We start from the raw sequence: 24607 nt of genomic DNA, 5'->3' as shown, positions 1-24607 counted from the left end.
TATTTCTCAGGAAGTATACAGACCACATTGTGGTCAGGAGGGATACCAGTTCACTGTCAGCACTGGCTCCAACAGAGAGCCTGCCAAAGAATATACCGCCTCCTACACAAGGAGGTTTCTTACTGCTCATCTCCGCTACCAGTCTGTGCGGATTAAAACGGATCAGGCCGTTTCTGGTTCATATCCGAGTCAGTGATGGTATCTCGGATACTTTCTCCAGCCCAAAATGAAGAAAACTTGTAGGTTTTGTGTATAGGTGAGTATTACTGACCTTGCTTGAATGGAGCGGCGGTCGAGCATGCGTGCCTCCCACCCCATTCTGTGGAGAAGGCCGCAGGAATTCAAGTCAAGTGTGTCACGCACCTCACCGCTTTCTCCTCCACCCTCCTGGATCACCGTACTCCAGGTCTTCTTCTCCCACTCTGCATCATTGTGCTCCAGGGGCAGACCGCTACTATCCCTAGTCCGCTGCCTGCCGGTTGAATGCTCCTACTCAGTCCTCGTTTCTTGATTTCAATGGTAGTAAAGTTCGCTTCTTCGGCCGGCCATAAAGCTTTCGAAAATCACTATGTGCGTGTCTTCTCTATAATCTCCCAGGATGTTAATTGAAAGAAACGCCTAACGAAGCTGGTGTGTGCTTGCTGAGAGTTGGTGGAAGACGTACACCAGTCCTATTGATTTAGAGTTTTGCGCGGCCCCTTTTTATATATGTACCGTTTTTGTGAATAAGGATCCAGTTCACTTTGGGACTCTCTGCAATTAGAACCATCCAGGCAACGTATTGGAAAAATTTACATTGAACTCTTATATTGTCTTTAGGCTGACAGCGCAGGGGGCGTTTCCTTTCTGCTGTAGCTCTTTCCGTGTAACTGTTACAGCTTCTAACAATAGATAGGGCTGGTGGCAGTTGAAGATTTAAACTGAGCGTGTGTGACCACCTCAGCGAGGTGGACCAGAAATAAGGAAATGAACAAACAGCAGGTGGCGCTATGCAGATACATTTTATTGAATGCCTCACTGGCTATACTAAAGTTTGAATTACCTGCAATTACAAAAGTATTCAGATCCAGGTGCTGGTTTGAAAAATGTGGAATATTTTTCATGGCACAATCCCTGTAAAATGGAATTTACCAAACAGGAAGTTACCGCATAGTAGAGAAGTTGGTCGTATTGGTAAACTGAGAACATTTCCACAGAGAAGTCCTTGAAATATTTCCTGTTCACATAGGTCCTTGCATAAGGTTTTGTAAGGCATTACCTTTTAATCTTAAAGGGATTTTTTCCTGGACTTATTGATGACCTATCGTTAAAGGGATTGTGGCACAGGATAGGGGGTAAGTGGTTTTTAAGTGACACAACCCCTACAAGATAGGTTTTCAATATGAGATGGATAGGGGTCCGGCTGCCACGTGTAGTGGCCATGTCTGGTGACTTCAGCGCTGCTTAGTGGTCACTCAAAATTGCCATAATTTTTTATCAAACTTATCAAATATTGCTCAATAATTCTTGAGATTGGTGGGGGTCGGACCCCACCGACTGGATACTTATCACCTATGCTGTAGACAGGTTATAAGTCGTCACAGTGTGACAACCAATGTGCATGATAAAATAGGTTTTCCTGCAGCCACCACTCGGCAGAGCTTCCGGCATGCCGGTGACCTGTGTAACTCTGCATCCAGAGCATATGGAGCTCTGACCCCCCCCCCCCCCCCCCCCCCCCCCCCCTCAGAAATTAACATTTTGGACCTTTTTAGATTAAAGTAGAGCTTGGATCTTCACTTCAATGTTATTTTTGAGCGTCCGGCAACCTCCAGCTGGTCCAGCATGCTCCATTCACTTCTTTGGGAGTTCCAAGAACAACCGAGCAAATGCTGGGAGTTGTAGTTTCACTGGGTTGCTGACCCCCTGCATTAGCACCATATGAAACCTTCTGGTGGACTTTTTAGTTATATCAATTGTAACGTGTTCAGCACAACACAAAAATTGTACACAATTGTAATGGCGGCAGCTTCAGCAGACAATACCATTATATACCGTTATATACATTATAAACCATTATACTGTGTTATACCATTATACCGTTATATACCATTATACCGTCATATACATTATAAACCATTATACTGTGTTATAACATATATATTATTATACCGTTATAACTTTTATATACCGTTGTATGTTATATACCATTACACTGTTTGTTACATATCATTATACCGTTGTATATGTTAAATATCATTATAGTGTTGTGTATATATTATACTGTTCTATACCATTATACCGTTATAACTTTTATATACCATTATACAGGTATATATGTTATATACATTATAAACCATTATACAGGTATATCTGTTATAAACCATTATACCGTTATATGTGTGAGACGAGGTCAGATCCGTGCTGTCTGAGGCCTCTGGCTTGATGAATGGCAGTAGTGAAGCACTAGAAGTAGCATTGTACAGTTACTCGGTGTATTAGCCGAATTGTAGCTGCGTCTTATGACTCCTGCCCCCCTCCTCCTCGCCTCCATCACGCCGTTTGCACTAGCTCCTGGCTCTGATGCTTTGGTTTTGGCTTGGAAAGTGCAGAGTAGCAGTTCCCTCCACAAAGCTTCTCTGTTTCCAACAAATCCGCTCAGAGTTTGGATGCATTTTTGTCTAATGATTCAGCAGCACATGAGGAGAGGAGCGGAGCTGACTGTTACCCGCAGCCGGCATTCGTCTCTGCCACCCACTGCTGCCAATGATTATACCCTGTTTCTTTATATTAATGTCTTCCTACACACCTCGACTAACCCCAGATTATTACATGTCAGCTCCTGAGATTTCTGCAATCTGTTCTAAAGCTACGGAAGAATCGGCATGAATGTTAAAAGCAGAGCTCTGGTATATGGCGGCACGTTTCCATTCACTTGAATGGGCCAGAGCCACATGACTGATGGATTTCACGTAACAGGCCACAGCGGTCCCTTCCAAAAGATGATCGGCCAGGGCGCTGAGAGTTGGCCCACCTCTGATCTAGTATTAATGACCTGTCCGGAGTCCTGTCTGCAGATTTTTCCCTATGACACTGGCTGGCCTGTTCCATGTGCGCTTGGCAGCTGAAGACATCTGTGTCTGTCCCATGTACATATGTGCCCGCATTGCTGAGAAAAATGATGGTTTATTATATACAAATGAGCCTCTAGGAGCAACGGGGGCGTTGTCATTACACCTAGAGGCTCTGCTCTCTCTGCAACTGCCAGGGTGCGACGAGTCCTCTTTAAGGTATGGACTAAATGTCACTTTCTGGAGCTAGTAGTACCGTATATGTAATGGCAAATGTCCTGTGAAAACACGTTGTTTTTTAACCCCTTTTCTGCTGGTATTCATGAAAAGCTTGGGTCCGGGCATGTTTGTTAAAATTTTTCTTCTCTTTCCATGCAGTGATCAGAGCGAAGGCCATTGTGGGCAAAGAGGTTGACAGCGGGAATGACGTCTATGGAAATCCCATAAAAAGAATCCAGTATGAAATCAAACAGATTAAGGTAAGGAGGCAAAGCGGGGGCTGCTGACATATTCCGGGGTCTTGGCAGATGGGCATTTATAACGGTTTAGCTGGTTGCACCTTTACAGTGCAAATATTCAAACTCTTTGATTGCTGTCAGTGGTTTTCATTTTTTTGGTGCATTTTTTTGCTTTTTTTTTTTTTACATGGAAACGTATAAATGTAAATTAAAGGGGTTCTCCGATGAGTAATTTAAAAAATGAAAACTAGACATCATACAGTACATGACGGTCTCTTTCTACCAAAGCTAGAACCAGACCAAACTAAAACGGAGACTGTCACTTTCTGGAGTGTGAACAGGGGAGAAGGAGACCCCCATTCTCCTGGTGAGGTGGAATATCCTTTTAAGTTTTATCGCGGCCCTTGGAATTGGTTCCATTTGACCACGTGGTCATCGCACCAGGAAAGGTTGTGCATGTCTGATGTAGAGGAAGGTAAAAATTTTGAAGGAAAAAAATATTTTTCCACATTTTAGGGAAAAAGATTGCTTCCCGACTCCAATCAGGCAATCAGAATAACTCCCTGGATCAACGACCCCTCTCTAGTAGCCATAGCCTGTAATATTATTACACTCCAGAAATACATCCAGGCCCCTCTTGAATTCCTTTATTGTACTCCCCATCACCACCTCCACAGGCAGAGAGTTCCATAGTCTCACTGCTCTTACCGTAAAGAATCCACATCATGTGCTGTTCGTACCCATATGTCCGCTCCGCGGGTGTGCAAAAAAACCCCCAAAACATAGAACATGTCCTATTCTTGTCTATTTTGCCGACAAGAATAGACATTTCAAACAAAGGGAAAATGCGGGATGCACACGGACGGTATGCGGAAAGCAAAAAAGGATACGGCCACGTACATGAGGCCTAAGGTCTGTGATTTTAGAAAAAAATGCTGTGTTTTCTAGCACAGTGTGTATTTGTTAAAGGGGGTTTCCTGGGCCTTGGCTATTAATGACCTACCTTCAGGAACAGGAGACATACTCGTGTTGGTGTGGCTCGGGGTTGTGCCAAAAGCGCAGCCTGAAAACCCCAACAGAAATAAATGCTGAAAAATGGTGTCAGAAACATTTTAAACAAGTGCTACTAGAACGCCATCAGTGGAAAACCTCCATCTGGTATCACCATGGAAGAAACACCATCAGAGTTGCTACTTGCGGTTTTCTACATTGAGATTTTACCATTTGAGGTCAGTCGGCTGATGCGCTGAGAAAATCCCACCAAACACAGCATGCGGCACTTGTGAAAACTGATCATTGCCCAAAGTAGACGAACGCATTATAAGAATTATAGCAAGATTAAAATTTTTCCCAAATTTGTGGTGTTGGGTTGTGCCGAGATTTTAACCTTCTCTTTCACATTGCTCTGCAGATGTTCAAGGGACCTACCGAGGATATCCAGTACATCTTCACAGCCACTTCATCCGCTGTGTGCGGCGTGACACTGGATACTGGAGGCAAAAAAGAGTACTTGATTGCAGGTTGGTTCTTTTATATTTGATTGTGTTCTTTACATTGTTTCTTATAGTAAAATAAAAAAATGTTATCCACAGCACAACCCCATTAACAAATCAGACATGTTTGGAGAGGGGTCTCGTTTGGGCTGCCTGGAGAAGGGTCTCGTTTGGGCTGCCTGGAGAAGTGTCTCGTTTAGGCTGCCTGGAGAAGGGTCTCGTTTGGGCTGCCTGGAGAAGGGTCTCGTTTGGGCTGCCTGGAGAAGGGTCTCGTTTGGGCAGCCTGGAGAAGAGTCTCGTTTGGGCTGCCTGGAGAAGGGTCTCGTTTGGGCTGCCTGGAGAAGGGTCTCGTTTGGGCTGCCTGGAGAAGGGTCTCGTTTGGGCTGCCTGGAGAAGGGTCTCGTTTGGGCTGCCTGGAGAAGGGTCTCGTTTGGGCTGCCTGGAGAAGGGTCTCGTTTGGGCTGCCTGGAGAAGGGTCTCGTTTGGGCTGCCTGGAGAAGGGTCTCGTTTGGGCTGCCTGGAGAAGGGTCATCTGTTAATTTTCAACCTATTACACTATTAGAGGGTTATTTCTATCTTATAAATGTGATGGCCTATCACTTTAGGATTGGTGGGGGTCTAACCCCTGGTACTCTACTAATCCTGAAGGTGACACAGTGGCTCCCTGACCACACACTGTGAATGGAAGAGGCGGCTGCAGTCCCCTGTACAGCCCGGTCGACGGGGCGTTGCTGTGCGTGGAGGAACTGCAATTCCTTCTTCCTGTGGATCGGTGAGAGTTCCAGAGGTCAGACCTCTACCAATCATACAGTGATGACCTGTCCCAGCACCATCACCTTATCCAGCGAAGAACTCCATGACCTTGGAGTCATTATCTGCCATTAGGAAATAATGATACTCTGGCTCCTTTCAATGACATTTTCACCCCACGTTAGCGAGGTCTTGTTTTTTTCACAAGGCAGGCAGCGTTGTATTTGCTTCACAAACGTGGCACGCCCAAATAAAAGGCAGCTGGACAGGCCGTGGAAGTAGTTGCACAACTGATTTTATACATAATTTTTCTCAATGAGCTGCCGCTAAACAGGTGGCTTCTAGTTTGTTTTGTGCAGCAGATACATTCTGCATGATGAGAAGAAATCCATAGAAAATATTCTTGTTTACAGCCCTCTAAGGCACCTATAGGTGATATAGTGCTGCACCCTGAGCAGATGATGGCAAAAGACCGACCAGCGATGAGGCAAGTGTGCGGAAACGTCTGGTCATGGCTCCATTTCCTTTCAGGCTGAGGAAATATTACATATGCATGTTAGAAATCAATAAAATATCATCTGTATGAGGCTACGTTCACACATGAGGCTGCGGTCCGGATGCCAGCCGAGTGCATTCTGCATTTTGCGGACCACACATGGCCAGTGCCATATAGAAAATGATTGTGGACAAGAATAGGACATGCTCTATCTTTTTTGCGGGGCAGCGGAATGGAACTACAGATGCGGACAGCACACTGTGTGCTGTCCGCATCTTTTGTGGCCACATTGAATGAATGGGTCCGCACCCGTTCTGCAAAATTGCCGAACAGATGCAGACCCATTCATACGTTCGGGGGAATGAGCCCTAACACATGGCCACAAGTATGTCTGTTTGTAGGTGTTGACGTACTTTGGCCATGTATTATACAGATGATTTATTTTTTATTTTTTTTAACTTGAGTACCCTCCGCTGATACTGCAGGAATTTTTTTCAGTTTTTTTTTTTTTTTTAAACCCCCCTCGGCTGCCCCGCTGTGATCCCCCGAAGTTTTGGCGTCCTATATATTAATGCAGAGCATTAGTACAGGGAGGAGGAGACATAAGCTTTTCTCAGTGGGCGTCTCCTTCTCCCTGGTCCAAGGGTTGTTCTCGTAAGATTTGGTAAATGTAGGCAAGGACTATACTCTCTTACGAGCATTCAGGTAGTGTCCGGCAATGCTGGATCCAGAGAGCTTCGGGGTCAGGGAGTACCCTGCCGGATCTCTTCACCGCTAGTGTGAAACTAGCTTTAGCGGTGACTAACGTAGACCGAAATGCGTCAGCTGTTTTATTTTATGTGCTTTTAGTCTGAAGCTAATAAAGCTCCTGCTGTTATGGGTCAGTGTTGTGCTGGAAAATTTCTGTGCAGCCGAACGTGTCCCGAGTCACACCCCTGGCCTGCATCGTATTACATGAGACCGAGGTCTCTGGAGGCTAGTCATTGGCGTCTGTTCACTACACGTGGATCATTCAAAATGAGTCTGTTCCATGGATGGGAAATATCAGTTTGGATGAGCTCTTCTGGAGAAAATCTAGAGAAAACCTGTTGTAATACATGAAGTCTGCATCCTGTGAGAATTCATTTTAAACATGGGCGCCATTTCCTCTTTTCCAGGTAAAGCAGAGGGTAATGGAAAAATGCATATCACATTGTGTGACTTCATTGTGCCATGGGAATCTCTCACCCAAACCCAGAAGAAAAGTCTAAATCAGAGATATGAGATGGGCTGTGAGTGTAAGGTAAGTCCTTGTTTTGTCACCCAAGGTATGAAGGCAGCTGTCATTTTGTAATGGATTTCTTTTACCTTTATCTTCCATTCTGGGCTGTGGTCACATGACCATGTCCATGCAGCGCTCTTTTATTTCCCGTGATGTCCTGTCCATGGGCGGGGCAGTGATAGGGGAGTGTCAACAAAATTGGGGAGATTTTGGGGATTTTGTGTATAGAGCTGAGGACATGGGTTGCTAGATGGCCGCTAGCACATCCGCAATACCCAGTCCCCATAGCTCTGTGTGCTTTTATTGTGCAAAAAAGACGATTTGATACATATGCAAATTAACCTGAGATGAGTCCTGTACGTGAAATGAGTCACGGATAATATAAAAAATAAAGAACCCCCCCTTTTAATGTGACAGTCATAGAGAAAACATATACTGTCTGATGGGTAAAGGAGCTAATGACATGAAGGCAGGTTCCTGGTGGCTTACAGGTCGTGGTTGGAGGTCATTTGTAGATTCCCCGCTCCTGGGTCTCACAGAGTAAGAACTTTTTATCCCCAATATTGCATCTAGAATACTGAACCCCATATCATTAGGGCTTTCATATATCTAATATCTAAGCTCTAGCGATTAAACACCTGCCACAACCAAAATATACATCCCTGGCCGTTAAAGGGATTGTCTGGGTATAAACATTGATGCCATCGGCATGTGTATGAAAGAGACTGCGACCCTCAATCAGCCCCTGGTTATGGATTTCAGCATGCCCGATCCTTTTGTTTTCAGGGACATAAGCCACCTGCAAGAAGCATCTCTCCTGTCCTGTTCACACACGCATGCTCTGCCGAGCCAGTCATACATGTGTGTAGGGGATCAGGGAAGAGCTTATCTAATGTGTATGGCCAGTTTTCCTCCCATCACTCTGTTGAGAGGATATGCGCATCCGGCGTATATGGAGAGGGGAGGGAGGAATGGCTGTAGGCCGAATTACTATATGATATGATACTAAGGGTATAATTTGTTTATTTTTTTTGTCAGACTCCTTGATGATATTTTAAGACTGTGGTTGTGGCCACGGCTCAGAAAAACTTTTTACACAGCCTATAAAATCAGTTATGTTAGGAAGAGTACACAGGGTGGGAGTCCCATTAAAACCTCTCCGCATACATGTCTTGAGTAGAGCTGAATGCCGATGAGTCAACGCTGCCCAACAATCTTACAATGCTGCAGAGCGAAGCCATTACTGGGAGGGCCGAATCTCACATTACACACAGAGTTTACAGCAAGCCATTTTACTGTTATTAAAAGCATGTGACAACAGGTCTCGTGGTCAGGCCAGACAAAATTGGAACATTTTGTTCTGAGTTCAAAGAACTAGATCTGGCCAAATCTCTACCTCAGTGGATGAGAACATACATCTAAGCCTTCTTTCACTCTTTTATGCCATAAACGATGCCTGGAAAAAAGATTTCCTCTTTGTCTGAAGTTTTCACCTAGTCTTACGTTGACTGTCGACCAAACACAAATGCGGATCTTCCCTTCCCAACCGAAAAAAGTCTGTAACTTGTGCTGAGAAAAACCGTGAAAACGTTTGTAATGAAGGTGACCTGGTGCTGATCACCATGAATCCGGCTTCTTTGTTACGTTGCAGGGATGGTGTCCGCTCAGGAGCTGTGCCGGCATCAGCTCCCAACATCCCAGTAACTGGGATCAGAGGCAACACCGCTCCTGACCGTTCAACCTAGTAGATGTCATGGTCAGTAGTGACTGCTACTGGTTTAACCTAAGGGTGCTTCTCCAGTGCAATCTCAGGGTGCCGGTGGGTTACAGTGGCAGCTAGGGTCCTAACACAGGCCCCCTTGCCTGCCATTTGTATTTGTCTAATAGATTGCCTGTCTGTAAAGCACTGCCAGGTAATAATTCATTGCAATACAGGAGTGTTTCAGAGTATTATATGGGCAGTCCTATAGAGGGACAAAAATTACTTATAGGGGTTGTGTCGGGGTTTTATAATGATGACCTATCCTCAGGATAGGTGATCAATATCAGATCTGTGGGGGTCCGACGGGCAATGTAATGAACAGGAAGCAGCGCTCGCATGGAGCGTCACCTCCTTTTCAAACAGCTGATCAGTAGGGGTGCCAGATGTTGGACCTCCACCGATCTGATATTAATGACCTATCCTGAGGATAGCAATCAAAACCCGGTCATGGCAGCATCTTGCTGCTGTTGTGTACACATTCTTTTTAAGTACAAGAAATAAAGATGGAACCGGAGATGCTGCCATGACCGGGTTTTGATTGCTGATCTGTGGACTTCTGAGGATCTGCGGTCATGGTTGGGCTGGTGTATTCCGGTGGGGTCGGTGAGGTCCGTGGGTGCTGCTCTTCAACTTTTATTTTACACTATCCTGAGGATAGGTCGGGGGTAGGCAACCTCCGGCACTCCAGCTGTTGTGAAACTACAACTCCCAGCATGCATACTTGCTCTGCTCTTCTAAGAACTGTCATAGAAATGAATGGAGCATGCTGGGAATTGTAGTTTCACAACATCTGGAGTGCCGCAGGTTGCTGTTTCCTGGGATAGGTCATTAATATAAAACCACACACACACTTGGAATACCCACACACACACACTTGGAATACCCACACACACACACTTGGAATACCCACACACACACACTTGGAATACCCACACACACACTTGGAATACCCACACACACACACTTGGAATACCCACACACACACTTGGAATACCCACACACACATTTGGAATACCCACACATACACATTTGAAATACCCACATTCACAACAATAATGAAGTATAAAAAGCATTAATAAAATTCCAAAGAATTGATTTTTAAATTTACAAAAATTAGTAAAAGCTAATCGATGACTTATGTACCCCAAAATTGTACCATTGAAAGCTATAGCTTGTCCCATTAAAAAAAACAAGCCCCTGTGAAGCACATAGACAGAAAAATTAAAAAGTTATGGTACTTGGTAACGCAAGTACCAAGGGAGTTAGGCTACATCTACACAACGAAATTTGTCGCGCGACATTTTGTTGCACTAATGTCGTGCGACAATTTTTATAATGGCAGTCTATGGTGTCGCACTGCAACATGCTGCAACTGCGACGCAACAGTCGCAGAAAATCCATTTGAGATGGATTTTTCTGTGACTGTTGCGTCGCAGTCGCAGAATGTTGCAGTGCGACACCATAGACTGCCATTATAAAAATTGTCGCGTGACATTAGTGCAACAAAATGTTGCGCTACAAATATTGCAGTGTAGTTGTGCCCTATCTGTCGCGCGACAAATGTCGTCGTGTAGACGTAGCCTTATTCTGATTGCCTGATTGGAGTCGGGAAGGATTTTTTCCCGGGAAAATTGGCTTCTACCTCAGTGTTTTGTGTTTTTGTTTTTTTTTGCCTTCCTCTGGATCAACTTGCAGGATAACAGGCTGAACTGGATGGACAGATGTATTTTCTCGCCCATATTCATTGGGGGACACAGGAACCGTGGGTATAGCTATGTCCTCTAGGAGGCGTTAACACTAGTAAAAGCTGTTAGCTCCTCCCCTGGCAGCTATACCCCCTCCAGCCTGGAGAGAGAGCTTCAGTTTTTTCTAGTGTCAATAGGAGGCAGACCTCCCTGCGCTGCAGGGATCTCCTGAAGATTTTTTTATTTTAGTTTTTTTTTTTTCTCCTTCTTTTTCAGATGGGAAAACAGTGGACGCCTCGCCTCCCTGTTCTTCCGGGGTTGAGTTGCGCCAGTGCCGGTCACCTGCACTGCTGCCTCCCCCACAGAAGACAAGGTGGACCAGGGCAGCCTCGCTCCCTTGCATCCCGCCAGCCAAGGGGTCACCCATCCAAGCCCCTCTTTTCCAGCGTCGTGCCAGTAGCTGAAGGGGTGACCCTGCTGGACCAGAGGAGGGGTGAAGATGGCGGCAGGAAAGAGAAGAGAGGTGAGTACACAGGACTAGGTAAGTATGTCCCTCCTGGTTCGCCCCCTCCCTCCCTACCTGGTGGCAGTAATGCAGAGGTTAACAAGGCAATCCAGCTCTTATAGCTGTGGTTGAATGCCTTACCTCTGATACAGAAGGTCGTGGGTCGAGTCCCAGCAGAAACAGGGCCCTGCAGCCATTCCCTTCTTCCCCCTCTGGCAGGTTTTTTATTCATTGCCTAGCAGGGCGGCACATAGGGGGTTAATGTCAGTGGAACCCCTGGCAGGCTTTTTACATGAATAGGTGGTGCAAAGCAGCAGGGAGTCCGAGCGCACGGTCAGACAGATGATCTCTGCCTGTGTTGGACCGCCATGACCAGAGATCCGGAGCGGACGCCGAGCGCGCCGCTCAGGAAAGGGTTAAACCTTGCAGGAAACTCGGCCGTGCACCGCACATGTTTTTTTTGCCCGGACACGCCGGTGTCCGCCCGGCCTGCGGGGTGGAGCCTCAATCCGTTGCTGGGCGGGCTCATATTGCGGTGCTTGGTCCCTCTGCGGTCCGGCCGATGCACTTATCGGCTGTGCGCAGGGGCCTTGGGTTGCCACCCTGCGGCTTGCTGAGGGCCGCACTTCGTCCCCCTGGGGGAGGGGGGGGGATGTGCGCTCCGGCGTGAAAACTTCGTGCCCTTCTCCCCCCTCCCCCAGTAACCTGCTAGCTCCGCCCCCAGTCATGAAGTCGACCTTAAAGGGATTCTGTCACCAGGTTTGACCCCTGTCAGCTAAACATATGCTGATGTTCAGGGCGTCTTCACGATTCCTAATGTGGGCTTATAAATGTCATCTGTGGGCTTATTTAGCTAAAAAACAGCTATTACTAACCTGTCAGTCAAACAAATAAGGTGCCCAAGGGGATGTTAATGGGTGCAAGATGCCCGCCGCACCCACCGCCGTTCGTGCCCAGCGCCGCCTTTCCGGACTTCTGAGCCGCCTCCTAATCCTCTGTGCAGCCTCTCGCTCTCCCTCCCCCCTCCTTCTGCTGTAAGATCTCGCGCATACAGGGATTGAGCGAAGTGCGGGCGCATGCGCACTTCGCTGTAAGAAGCCAAATGGAGAAGTCCGCATGGGCGCATCAGGCAGAGCCCTGTGCGCACGCGCGAGATCTTGCAGCAGCAGGAGGAGGAGGAGGGGGGGGGCAGGGAGGGAGAGCGAGAGGCGGCACAGAGGATTAGGAGGCGGCGCAGAAGTCCGGAAAGGCGGCGCTAGGCACGAACGGCGGTGGGTGCGGCGGGCATCTTGCACCCATTAACATCCCCTTGGGCACCTTATTTGTTTGACTGACAGGTTAGTAAAAGCAGTTTTTTAGCTAAATAAGCCCACAGATGACATTTAGAAGCCCACATTAGGAATCGTGAAGACGCCCTGAACATCAGCATATGTTTAGCTGACAGGGGTCAAACCTGGTGACAGAATCCCTTTAACCCTTAGGGAGAGCCTCTGGAATTCCCTGGCCGGCATATCTGGGGAGGAGTAGAGTTCTAAGGGGGCGTGGCACTCCCAGTACAATGTTCCTCATGATGGAGGAATTTAACCCTTTCCTGCCTCTTGTGCTTGAGGCCGTCATTTGAGTTAAAATAAATAAATAAAATAAAGAGATGTGCGTCCATACGGCCCCCTCCCCACCCTCATTACCAACTGTCTGTGCGGTACCACACTGGGCCCGTGTTCTATCTCGGATAAGGATCACCTCTCTTAGTTCCCAATCCGCCCTCTGAGCCGTTTGGTTGATAATTTTCCTCCTCTTGAAATCCCGTGGAGGACAGCTGATGTATTCCCAATCCACCCTCCGGGTCGTTTGGTTGATAATTCCCTGCACAATTTAGTGATGGACCTCTGAAGAATTCCAATCCGTCCCCTGGGGCCGTTGATGATTCTCCACCTCCACAATACAGTGGAGAGCCTCTGGAATTCCCAATCCACCCTCCGGGTCGTTTTGGTTGCCTATTCCACCTGCACAATTTAGTGATGGACCTCTGAGAAATTCCCAATCCGCCCTCCGGGTCGTTTGGTTGATAATCCTCCACCTACGAAATTCAATAGAGGACCTCTGAGAAATTCCCAATCCGCCCTCCGGGTCGTTTGGTTGATAATCCTCCACCTACGAAATTCAATAGAGGACCTCTGGAATTCCCAATCCACCCTCCCGGGTCGTTTGGTTGACAATTCCCCACCTGCGCAATCCAGTAGGGGTCCGGTGGAACTCTCAGTCCACCCTCTGGGGTAGTTTGGTTGATATTTCTTCGCCGGCGCCATTCAATTTGGGACCTCTGACCTTCCCAATCCGCCCTCCCGGGTCGTTTGGGGGGATAATTCCCCATCTATGCAATCCACCTGCGAAGTCGCTTGATTCTGCACCGCCTGCACATTCCGGTAGATGGACCTCTACAAGCTCCCATCCCACCCCCTGGGTAGTTTGGTTAATAAGTCCCCACCTGCGCAGTCCACAACTGCCAGGGGCGAGATTCTGAGGAGTAGACCTACGCGCGAGTGGAACACAGCGCATCTTTTTTCCTCGCAACCCCACCCTTCCTCCCTGGGTCACGCTCAGACAAGGACTCGCCGTATACATGAGTCCGAAGCAATCTCCTAAGATTGCTTCTAAGGTGGCCAGTGGTACTTGTCATATGCATTAACCCTTCCTTAGGTGGAGTAATTGCACTACTTCAGGATACAGTACCTGCCTTATACATTATCCTGCCATGGGTGGACTAAGTACAATGACATGGGTTTCGGGACCTGCTATATGCGTATACATTCATGGCGCGTTGACATTGTCACTGTTACATTGTGTGCTGTATGCATTACCCCCTTACTTAGGTGCAACGGGGTACAGGACTCGCCATATGCACTAGTTCTAGCCGTGGGCATTCGCCCCCCCCTTCATAGGTAGGGTATTCTCCCTACCACTGACTTGTATCTGCCGTATGCATCCACCTTCCTTGGGTAGCTAATTACGCTACCATTGAATTTGGTTCCGACTGTCGCAGTAGCCTTTCATAGGTGGAGTGTTGCACATCACCGTGCTTCTGTTGCATTACCCCCTTCCGCAAGTGATCAATAGCGGGGAATATCTAAACATCTTCGGATGCTGCAATTCTGCGGCACCACGGCTCTAGGTGCCTTCGCTTATTTCCAAGGGGCCGTGACAACAGTCGGTTCTTGCAGGTGCCCGGCATTCTTACCCTAGTGCCATATGGGTGCCACCAGTGGACACGGTGGCTATTCCATCCTTTGGTGCTGGTTTCGCGCATGATTATAACATCCTCTGTCTTCTCAGGGGGTTCCTAGCATCACTTATGTGTCCCAGAGACCCCCCCCCCCCCCCCCCTTATCTCCATGGGCCTTCGTTGTTCCAGTCGGTCATGATATTGTCCGCATCAATACGTAGTGCGTACTCCATTGCACATATATGGTGAGTACGTTCCAGCGAGTCGAGTGTTTCACTGACTCTGTATTCTCTATCCACCACTCCCCCTTCTCTGGGAAAGTGGTTATGCTGGCACTCTGGTTTAGCTCCTACAACTTGTTCTACTCCACAGGAGCAGCTTTTTCGCTAATGCTTGAGTTCGTGGTCACTCCAGTGGGACATCCCCCTCAGGTAGGGGTCCTACCCTGGAGCTAGCTTGGCAGTTGCGCCAGTTCTGCGCTCTTCCAGGTAGAGTTTTCAGGTTAACTCTACTTAACTGGGGCAGTATGGTACGTGGCTTCTACGGATAGTCTCAGGCCTCCCCCTCAGTTTTGCGCTGGCTTCTACTGTGGGAGCGGTGTTGCTTACTACATGCTTGGGTTCTTACTGCACAGCTCTGCACAGCTTTTTCGTCAGGCGGTGGACTCTGTTAGCACTGAATTCGGTGGCCTCTACGGGTGACCCCCTCCTCTGCTGGGGTATGGGGCTAGCAATACAGTGTGGCTCCCCTTGTCTGGCTTCCTCTTCAGGCAGTGTTTTTTGCACAGCCATTTAGTCCTTGGCTACTTTTGTATAGCGCCGGTCTCAGACGGGGAATGGGCTTAAACCTAGCCTATCCTTCTCCTGTCTTTTCCTCCTCTGGCTCAGGGTTCATTGCCATCCCGCATGCCTTTGTAGTTCCTATGTTGCTACCTTCCCTCATCTGCATTTGCAAAGGGTATTAGTTTGGTGGCCTTCCATTCCAGGCACGATCCGGTCCTGACTGGTGGGCTGTGGCACCCTCCATATTCCTCCTTCTACAGGGACTCTTCCATTCTTCCGGGTGTGCTAACGGTATCTACACAAAGCTTCCCACCATTCTCTCCAGAGCCAGAGTTCCGGAAGCATGCGACGTGGTCACCCTGATTCTTCTTGGCGGGAGTTCTCCCTCCTTACGTGTTTCTTCCCCCTCCTTCCCAGGGTTCTTCGGAGGATCCAGATGGAGGACATTCCGACAAATACTAGACGCTCCAAGTTGACCCCGTCGTGCGTGGTATGCTGACCTCGTTCTACTTCCTGGAGACATCCCTTGGTCACTGCCACTCAGAGACGACCTTCTTTCCCGGGGTCCGGTCTTACATTAGTATTTCGGTGACGGCGTGGCTATTAAGACCACCATTCTGACGTGGAAAGGGGTTCAGCGGATGTCTTCCTCACTATGATTCAGGCCAGAAAGCCTGCATCGCCCAGGATCTGTTGTGGGACCTGGAGGTCCTTCCTGGGCTTCTGTGAATGCTGGGACATCCCCTCACTTCCTGTTTTTTCTCTCCCCACGGTCCTATCCTTCTACATTCAGGGTTGGACCTTGGTTAGCCCTTAGTTCCTTGATGGGTCAGGTGTTGGCGCTTCTGTCCTGGGGCAGCTTCCAGCGTACTCTGGTTTCCCTGGTGCCGTCCTTACAGCCTTGGGATCTGTATATAGTTTTCTCAGCCTTCCAGTCTTCTCCACTTGAGCCCTTGTGGGAGTTCTTACTCCGGCTCCTGTCTTAGAAGGTAGTTTTTTCTTGTGGCTATCACATCCATCAGGCAGGTGTCTAAATTGGGGGTGCTCTCTTGCAAGATCCCCTTCCTCGTTCTTCACAAGGATACGGCAGTTCTCCGGCCCATTCCTTCTTCTCCAGAAGGTGGTCTCTGACTTCCATATCAATGAAGGAATTGTCCTTCCTTCACTGTCTCTTTCCTTCGCACCCTATGGAAGGGAGCTACATTATTGGACGTTGTCAGAGATCTTATTATTAGCAGCCTCCAGTCCCCCTCGGCGTACGGATTCCCTTTTCTCTCCGGTGGGTCCTCGCTAGGGATTGGCGGCCTCCAAAGGGCAATTGCACGTTGGATTCGGTCGGCATGTGCTGACGCATGCCGTGCCCGGTGCAGGGTTCCACCCTTGGGTGTCACGGCTCACTCTCCCAAAGCGGTGAGCACTTCTTGGGCTAAGAGGAATCGCGCTTTGGCTGCACAGTTGTGTCAGGTTGCTCCCGGTCCTCCTTACACATGTTCACAAGAAATTACCAGGTGCATACTTATGTATCGACGGTCGCGGCGTGGCCGTGGGGTCTTGCAGGCAACAGTTCTTAGGTGCCTGCAGGGACGCTTGCTTCCATGGGTCTGTGGTTTTCCCTCCATGTGGACTGCTCTCGGACGTCCCACGGTCTCTGTGTCCCCCAATAAATATGGGCGAGAAAAGGAGATTTTTGTATAACTTACCAGTAAAATCTCTTTCTCGCTCTTCATTGGGGGACACAGCACCCACCCAGTATTGTTGTCCGGCCACTGTTGGGCAGTTGCTGGTTTGGACCCCGTTGGGTCCTTTGACATAGTTGGTTTTCCACTTGCTTCTCCTACTGCTTCTCACAAACTGAAGCTCTCTCTCCAGGCTGGAGGGGGTATAGATGCCAGGGGAGGGGCTACTTTACTAGTGTCAACGCCTCCTAGAGGACATAGCTATACCCACGGTCTCTGTGTCCCCCAATGAAGAGCGAGAAAGAGATTTTACTGGTAAGTTATACAAAAATCTCCTTTTTTCGGCCTTATATACTATGTTACTATGTAATGATGAAAAAAACCTAAGAAATGAGAATGCTTAGTCCTTAAAGGGGTTGTCCAATGTCATACAACCCCATCTCATAGTTTATAATGTCCTGTAAGATGTAATTATGTAACATTCTTCCATTAAGTATATCGCTCCTGTGTGAAGATCTGAACTTCTGTTGCGTGACCCCCAGTCTATAGTGCCGCTCAGAAACGGTGATGCCCCGTCTATTGGCATTCTCCTGTCCCTTCTGCTCTGCTCCATACATCGCCACCCATCTCATTTACATGGGCGGATAGTGGCTAGCACTGAGAGAAAGGGATCATTCACTAACACTAGTGGATTGTACCATTATGTCAGTGCCGCCCAGTACTCAAGATATCCAGCAAGGAGCAGAGCAGAGGGACTGGAGAATGCCAGTGGATAGATCATCGGTGGATGGGGGACAGCAGTTCAGATAAAGGAGCGATGTAGGTCATGAAATGTATTACAAAATTACATCTTGCAGGACCTTGTACATGGCGGATCCAGATGACATTGGTAGACCTCTGTATCCCATAGCCACCATCAGCATCCCCCCAATCTCATCACTGGGGAGGGTGGAGTCTTGGCTTCGATGGGCAGACAGAGACCTAACAAATTCCTTCAAACCCAGCCAATTCAAGAGTTTATCCCATGATTAATGAAAAAAATGAAAATCGTACAGTACATGACAATCTTTCTAGCAAAACTAGAACCAGCCCTGTACCTCACATGGATCCAGAGATCTTCACATTCATTGCTCCAATTGCTCTGCTAGATTTATCTGCTGCAGCTGGTGGCAGTTAAAGGATGGAACTGAGCATCTGCGTCCACCTCAGTGAGCAGGGCAGGGAACTTTGAAAAAGAGCAAACAGCAGGTGGCGCTATTCAGATACATTTTATTGGATAGCTCAGCTGCTATACAAAATGTTTAATTTGATACTGTTAAGAAAGTATTCAGGTGGTGGGTTGAAAAATGTAGAATACTTTAATCCTTTAGATGACCCTATTGGCCGTAGCATCTAAGAAGTTAAATGACCAGGATCAAAGTTGGCTCTGATCTCGGCCATACCAGACTGTATTTAACAATCCGCTCTCAATATGCTGAGCGTGCACCGCTACTGCGCCATAAGGGTACAGCATTTTGTGCGAATCTTCCTGCTCATGACCTGACTCTACATCATTGGATGGAAAGGGGTTAAAGAGGCCCCATTGCTGGGCCTGTCCTGATTTGAGTGTTTGATTTGTGTTATCAGCAGAGAGGCCTTATGTTGGTATATGTAAGTTCTGATGTCATCTGTCTACTTTGTCTCCTCAGATCTCACGCTGTCCTTCCATTCCCTGTTATGTCTCTTCCCAAGATGAGTGTCTCTGGACAGACTGGATGACCGAGAAGAGCATCAACGGACGGCAGGCGAAACATTACTCCTGCATTAAGCGAAGTGATGGATCCTGCTCCTGGTACCGGGGAACCGCTCCTCCAAAACAGGAGTTCCTCGACATAGAGGACCCCTAAATCTCATTTTGTGCAAGTCCCGCAATTTTTTTTTTTTGTAATTATAATTTTTTTTTGTCCAGGTAAATGTCAGTTCTTGCAAGTCACATGGCTGAACAGAAGAAGCTGGACTGCAAGCTGTCATGGGATGGGGAATTAACCCCTTCATTGCTCAACCCCACAGCACTGAAAGGATTAAATGGATGGGGATGGGATGGACTCTGCTTCCACCCTAGCTCTTAGACTTCCACTCCCCCATCATACAGTTTGTTGGAGCGCACAAGGCCACATATAGAATCCCTTTATTCTGTGTAGCTGGTCTACAGTCTTTTCCTTGACTTTCCCCAAGTGCCCAATTCCCTTTCTAAAAGAGGATAATCTGCAAAGCGAGGTCCAAGTTCTGTTTGCCCACCCTACCCTTCCCCCTCTAGTATTCAGTGTAATGTAAGCAGGGACTGGCTTTCTGTGTCATTCTGAGAATGCTTCCATTATAAATCTCTTCCCGTGTTCAGTACCCACTGTTCCTATTTTACCGACTGTCTGGGGGTGTTCTTAAAGGAACACTAATGCTGTTATACGAATGGAGCTGTGAAACTGGATGCGCCATAAATGTCCAGTAGGTGGGGTCCTATCTGTGACCCGTTCCTGCCTCAAGAATGGGGCCCCGACACCCCCTGCCAGGAATAGAGAGGAGGCCACACATGCATTGAAATAGCCAAATATGCGCGCTTTGCTATTTTCGAAGGTCCCGTACACGTGAATGGAGAGAGTCGTTCGTGCGTGGCACGTGACAGGGCTCCATTCTTGAGATAGGAGTGGGTCCATATCCGCCGGATATTTTATGGCATAGCCTGTGGAAATTAAATAAATGTCTAGATCAGTGATGCCCAACCTGCGGCCATCCAGCTCCCACCATGCCCTGTTGTAGGCTGATAGCTGAAGGCTGTCTGAGCATGCTGGGAGTTGTAGTTTTGCAACAGCTGGAGGGCCGCAGGTTGGGCATCCCTGGTCTAGATAGAACAACCTCTTTTTAAAGGGGTTTTCCAGCATCTGGCAAAATTTTCCTATGGGATAAAATAATGAAAGGCTCACCTGGTAGAGCCCCTGTCATTCCAGTGTACCACTAGGGCCAGTAGCACCGAAGCCGTGGCACTGGAACTACAGGGGGATTCACCATCCGATGTATTACATCTTTTATTATTTTATCCAATGTCCTACCTTCCAGGCAAATTTTGCCCGATCCTGGAAAACCTGTTTAACAGTTCAAGTCAGGGTTTGTGTAGTTTTCCTGTACATTTAAAAAGGATCTGTCGCCTCTCCTGACACGTCTTTTTTTTTTTTTTATGAATACTTGTATTTTCCACGAACAAACAATACTGGATTTTAATTAGCGATCTGGGTCCACTGTTACTCCTCCTGGAAACGGATGACTTAAGCTACTTTTCACACTTGCGTTGTTTATTTCGATATCGCTATCCAGCAGGGGATCTAATTACCGGAAATAAACAGATCAGTTTTTTTCCTTGTATATCAGGATGCATCCGTTCCGTTAGGATGCGGTTGTGTGTAGTCAAAACTGATCCGTCACTAAATACATTAAAAGTGAATGGGTGACGGATCTGGTTTTTTAGGGTTCTAAAAAAAAAAAGGATCCGTCACCATTGACTTACATTTCTCAGTGCGGGATCCGTTTTTATGACCAGACACAAAACCGCAGCTTGCATCGATTTTGTGTCCGGTCACAAAACGTAATGCTGCCGGAACGGAAGACGTCCTGATGCATCCTGAACGGATCTCTTTCCATTCAGAATGCATGAGGGCTAAAAGGGAACGTTTTTTTCCCCCCCCAGTATTTAGGTCCTCTGCCGGATCTCAATACCGGAAAACAACAACAACAAAAGTGTGAAAGTAGCCTAAATCGACAACTGGGCATTATTATTTACCTTGTCAATAGGATGTGTTTCTCACACTGTCTGATATGCTGTCATCACGGATTGGACGCTGTGTGCAGGGACACCCCCCCCCCCCCCCCCCAATCTGGTAACACCCAATCGTCACTTTATTCCTACATCAGCAGTTGGAATACCAAGGGGACAGCACAAATGCTGCAGGAGTTTTTTTCTCAAGGAATGCAATTACATACTGAAATAGACCTGTCAGGAGAGCAGGCGCAACCTCCGATTTAGGTTTGGAGAGAACAAGGTTTCACACAAGCTTATGTATGTTTCGTTGAGAATTTATTATAATCTGCTTGCCAGAAGAACTGAACGTAATCCTACAATGAAAAGTGTAAATTTTTTTGTTTTCTAGAATCTGCCATAATACGCTCTACATGGGTTGTAGAAATGACTTTGTAACTAATTGTCTGCCCTCCGTGGACACTGAATCGATTTTCTTTTTTTTTTTTCCTTTCTTAAAGGGGTTGTCTCATTGTGGAGATTACTGGCGCTGGGATAGGCCACCAATGTCGGATCCAAGCCAGTGACAGAGTAAGGTTACTTTCACACTTGCGTTTGGGGTTCCGCTTGTGAGATCCGTTTGAGGGCTCTCACAAGCGGCCCAGAACAGAATGCATCAGTTTGGCTCCGTTCCGCCTCCATTCCGCTCTGTAAGCGGACACCAAACGGATCCGTCCTGATATACAATGCAAGTCAATGGGGACGGATCAGTTTGGCGTTGACACAATATGGTGCAATTGCAAACGGATCCGTCCCTCATTGACTTTCAATGTAAAGTCAGGACGGATCCGTCTGACTAACTATTATTATTTTTTTTTTTTACATAGAATGCAGACGGATCCGTTATGAACTGATACCATCGTTTGCATTATAGGTGCGGATCCGTCTGTGCAGAAACCAGACGGATCCGCACCGAACGCAAGTGTGAAAGTAGCCTAAGCGTCGATGAGATTCACCTCTTGTCTGCTCCGCTTGGCTTTTTTTCAGGCGGTTGCATGGACTGCCATTGTTGTCAAGCAGTGCGGAGCTGGCTGGAGGTAAAGCGGTGCCGCGATTTCCTTGCGCCGCTGATACTTCATTCCAGCTACTGGCAGTGGTCACAGCAGATGGATCGCACACTAGTGGGACGACCCCTTTTAAAAATTGTTCTGTTTAATGGTTTTCATGGTGACCTACAGTAAAGACCTTCCTATATGTTCACACTTCCTTTTATAACGGTGCATGCTCCAGCATGCTATACGTAAGCATTGGTATTAATGGTGTAAATGTGTTGCATTGTGAGAGCAGCAGCAATCTAAGCCTCGTGCACTCTGCATCATAGTATTCATCGATGTAATAACCTAGGACAAAACTGTGCCGAAAACACACCGGAGCGGTAAGCTAGACCAACCTCCATGATATCGTAGCCTCGGAGGACACAGGACACACAGTGCAGCCCACTCTCTATCTACTGTACCCACAGCCAATAGTTACCTTGGTCCCACGTGCACAGGATACTCATACCCCTCTTTACCCCCCCGCAGGGCACACCTTGCGTGTACACAGACCATAGGAGAGAATGTTAAATGTGCCTGATGTACTGTATAGCTTTTGGGAATATTTAATCCCTCATTACTAGAAAACTTTTTATCATATTTATATCATACTATTTGGTATTTCCCTTTTTATTCCCGACATGGCTTTTATGGTCCTTGTGTCAAGCCCAATCCCCTTTGTACAAACAAGTATACTGTAAATCACAGGAATGCTATTTGTAGAGTTCTCGCTTGGTCAGTATAAGACGGAATGTGTATTTTTTATTTTTTCTGCTGCAAGTATTAATTTAAAGCTTTTGTTCTCTTTTTGTGTTTTTATTATTATTTTTTGCTGAAAATAAAGTCTGAGACTTGTGGAGAGAGAGAAGGGGGAAAGTTGCATGTTCTGTGCTTTGCACTTATTCCGATGCTCGATGACAAATTCTGTATGTGAAAGTTTCATCGGTGCCATTAAAAAGAGTATTATCTGCCACTGGGAGAGGCCTTTGACCTGTTATTGTGTGTTCCTCCCCCTATCACACAGCGCTTCTTCACAGATTTTGTACGTTATGTGGGCTCTGAGAGCTGCACTACTGTTTTTTATATATGTTTTATACTGTTGAAGCTAGTGTTGAGCGAAGCAAGCTTCAGATGTTTCATCCGAAGTTGCTTTGTTCAAAACTTCTGAATAATACTGTACGGAAATCCGTCTCCGTACAGTATTGGGCCTCTTGCACACGACTGTATGCCCTCCGAGATATACGGTCCGTGAGCGGGCCATATGTCCCGGAGCGCCATTGATCGTGCGCACGGGAGTACACAGCATCATAGATTACAATTATGCTGTGCACGTCGGGCCACCCGCGGTGCTATTGTCCTGCACTCATTAGATCATATGATTGCGGGACAGTAGCCCCACGGGTGGCATTGTAATCTATGATGCTGTATGCTCCTGTGTGCACGATGTATGACGCTCCAGGACATATGGCCCGCTCACAGATCGTATATCTCGGAGGGCATACGGTCGTGTGCAAGAGGCCTTAGAATGTGTGGGGTCCGATGAACCGAAGTTAGTTATTCGCAAAGTCGCGCGTGACTTCGTTGAATAACTTCGGTAGTTGATTTTTAAAGTGGAGAATCACTTATAAAACTTGGAACCGAACTCGACTTCGCGAATAGCTTACTTTGGCTCATCGCAGCTCATACATTCTAACACTGTAAGGAGACGGATCTCAGTACAGTATTAATTCTAAGTTTTGAACAAAGCGACTTCAGATGAAGCATCGTAAGTGCGCGTCGCTCAACACTAGTTGTAGCATTCGTGTTTTTCTCCTGTGCTAAAGAAGGTAAGCTTATTCTAAAATCGAACTCCCCCGAAAGCATATAGCGCCTCCAGGGGCCTAGATCAGTAATCCCGTCACGAAAATCTGATTCCTTCCAAGTAGTAAACCTTAAAATCAAAGCTCTTGTCCTATTTAAAGAGTATAAATCTCTTCTATTTGGGTGTAGAAGCGTACTGTAAGCATGATGGACGGATAGCTATACACGCTGGAAAAGTGGAGCTGCAGTGTTCCAAGCACAGTTGCGTTGCAGCTATTAGACGAGTATTACTATTATTAATGCATGGAGATAAGCTGGCCATAGATGGAAGATACTTGTGGGATGACTAATTCTCATAAAATAAATCTCAAATCAAAGCTCTTACAAACTGCAGCAGGTTTTTCTTCTGTGTAAGGCTGGAGTCGCACAGTTTAAAGTCACATAAGTGAGTACAAAAATATAGGGGAACTATATGTTCTTTATTTCTACATATTCCACAGCGCTTTACAATCAAATTAGTACAGAAACGATCAGACATTACAGAGTAACAAACAAGTCAGCAATTAAATTAAGAGGCTCGAGGGCCCCACTCGCGAGTGCCTACAAACTATGAGGAGATAGGGGTGACACACGTGGTAGAAAGTGCATATTCTGTACAATGGTCCAGCCGTCTTAAACTAAATACTGGATACATGTAACGCTGCATGAACCAGTCAGTATACTGTGCCTTCGAAAAGTCTTCAAACACTTTCACTTTTTTCATATTTTATTGAGGCCTTGTGCTAAAATAAAATAAAAATGGTATTATAAAA

At 47.0% G+C, this 24607-nt stretch overlaps 1 protein-coding gene across 1 annotated transcript in view; it reads left to right on the top strand.

Moving 5' to 3' along the window:
* TIMP2 (TIMP metallopeptidase inhibitor 2) overlaps positions 1–22972 on the top strand; it is a 39662-nt gene extending 16690 nt beyond the window's left edge. The window contains exons 2-6 of the mRNA XM_040436056.1: positions 3429–3529; positions 4920–5028; positions 7405–7529; positions 18827–21497; positions 21902–22972. Of these exons, the coding sequence (XP_040291990.1) occupies positions 3429–3529; positions 4920–5028; positions 7405–7529; positions 18827–19024 (533 nt within the window). The 3' untranslated portion in view covers positions 19025–21497; positions 21902–22972. The remainder of the gene's footprint in view (positions 1–3428; positions 3530–4919; positions 5029–7404; positions 7530–18826; positions 21498–21901) is intronic.
* Positions 22973–24607: the final 1635 nt, after the last annotated feature.

This window comes from Bufo bufo, chromosome 6, assembly GCF_905171765.1.
Source record: "Bufo bufo chromosome 6, aBufBuf1.1, whole genome shotgun sequence".
Lineage (NCBI taxonomy): Eukaryota > Metazoa > Chordata > Amphibia > Anura > Bufonidae > Bufo > Bufo bufo.
The sequence above is the reverse complement of the archived record's forward strand: the minus strand, read 5'-3'. Positions and strand labels throughout refer to the sequence as shown.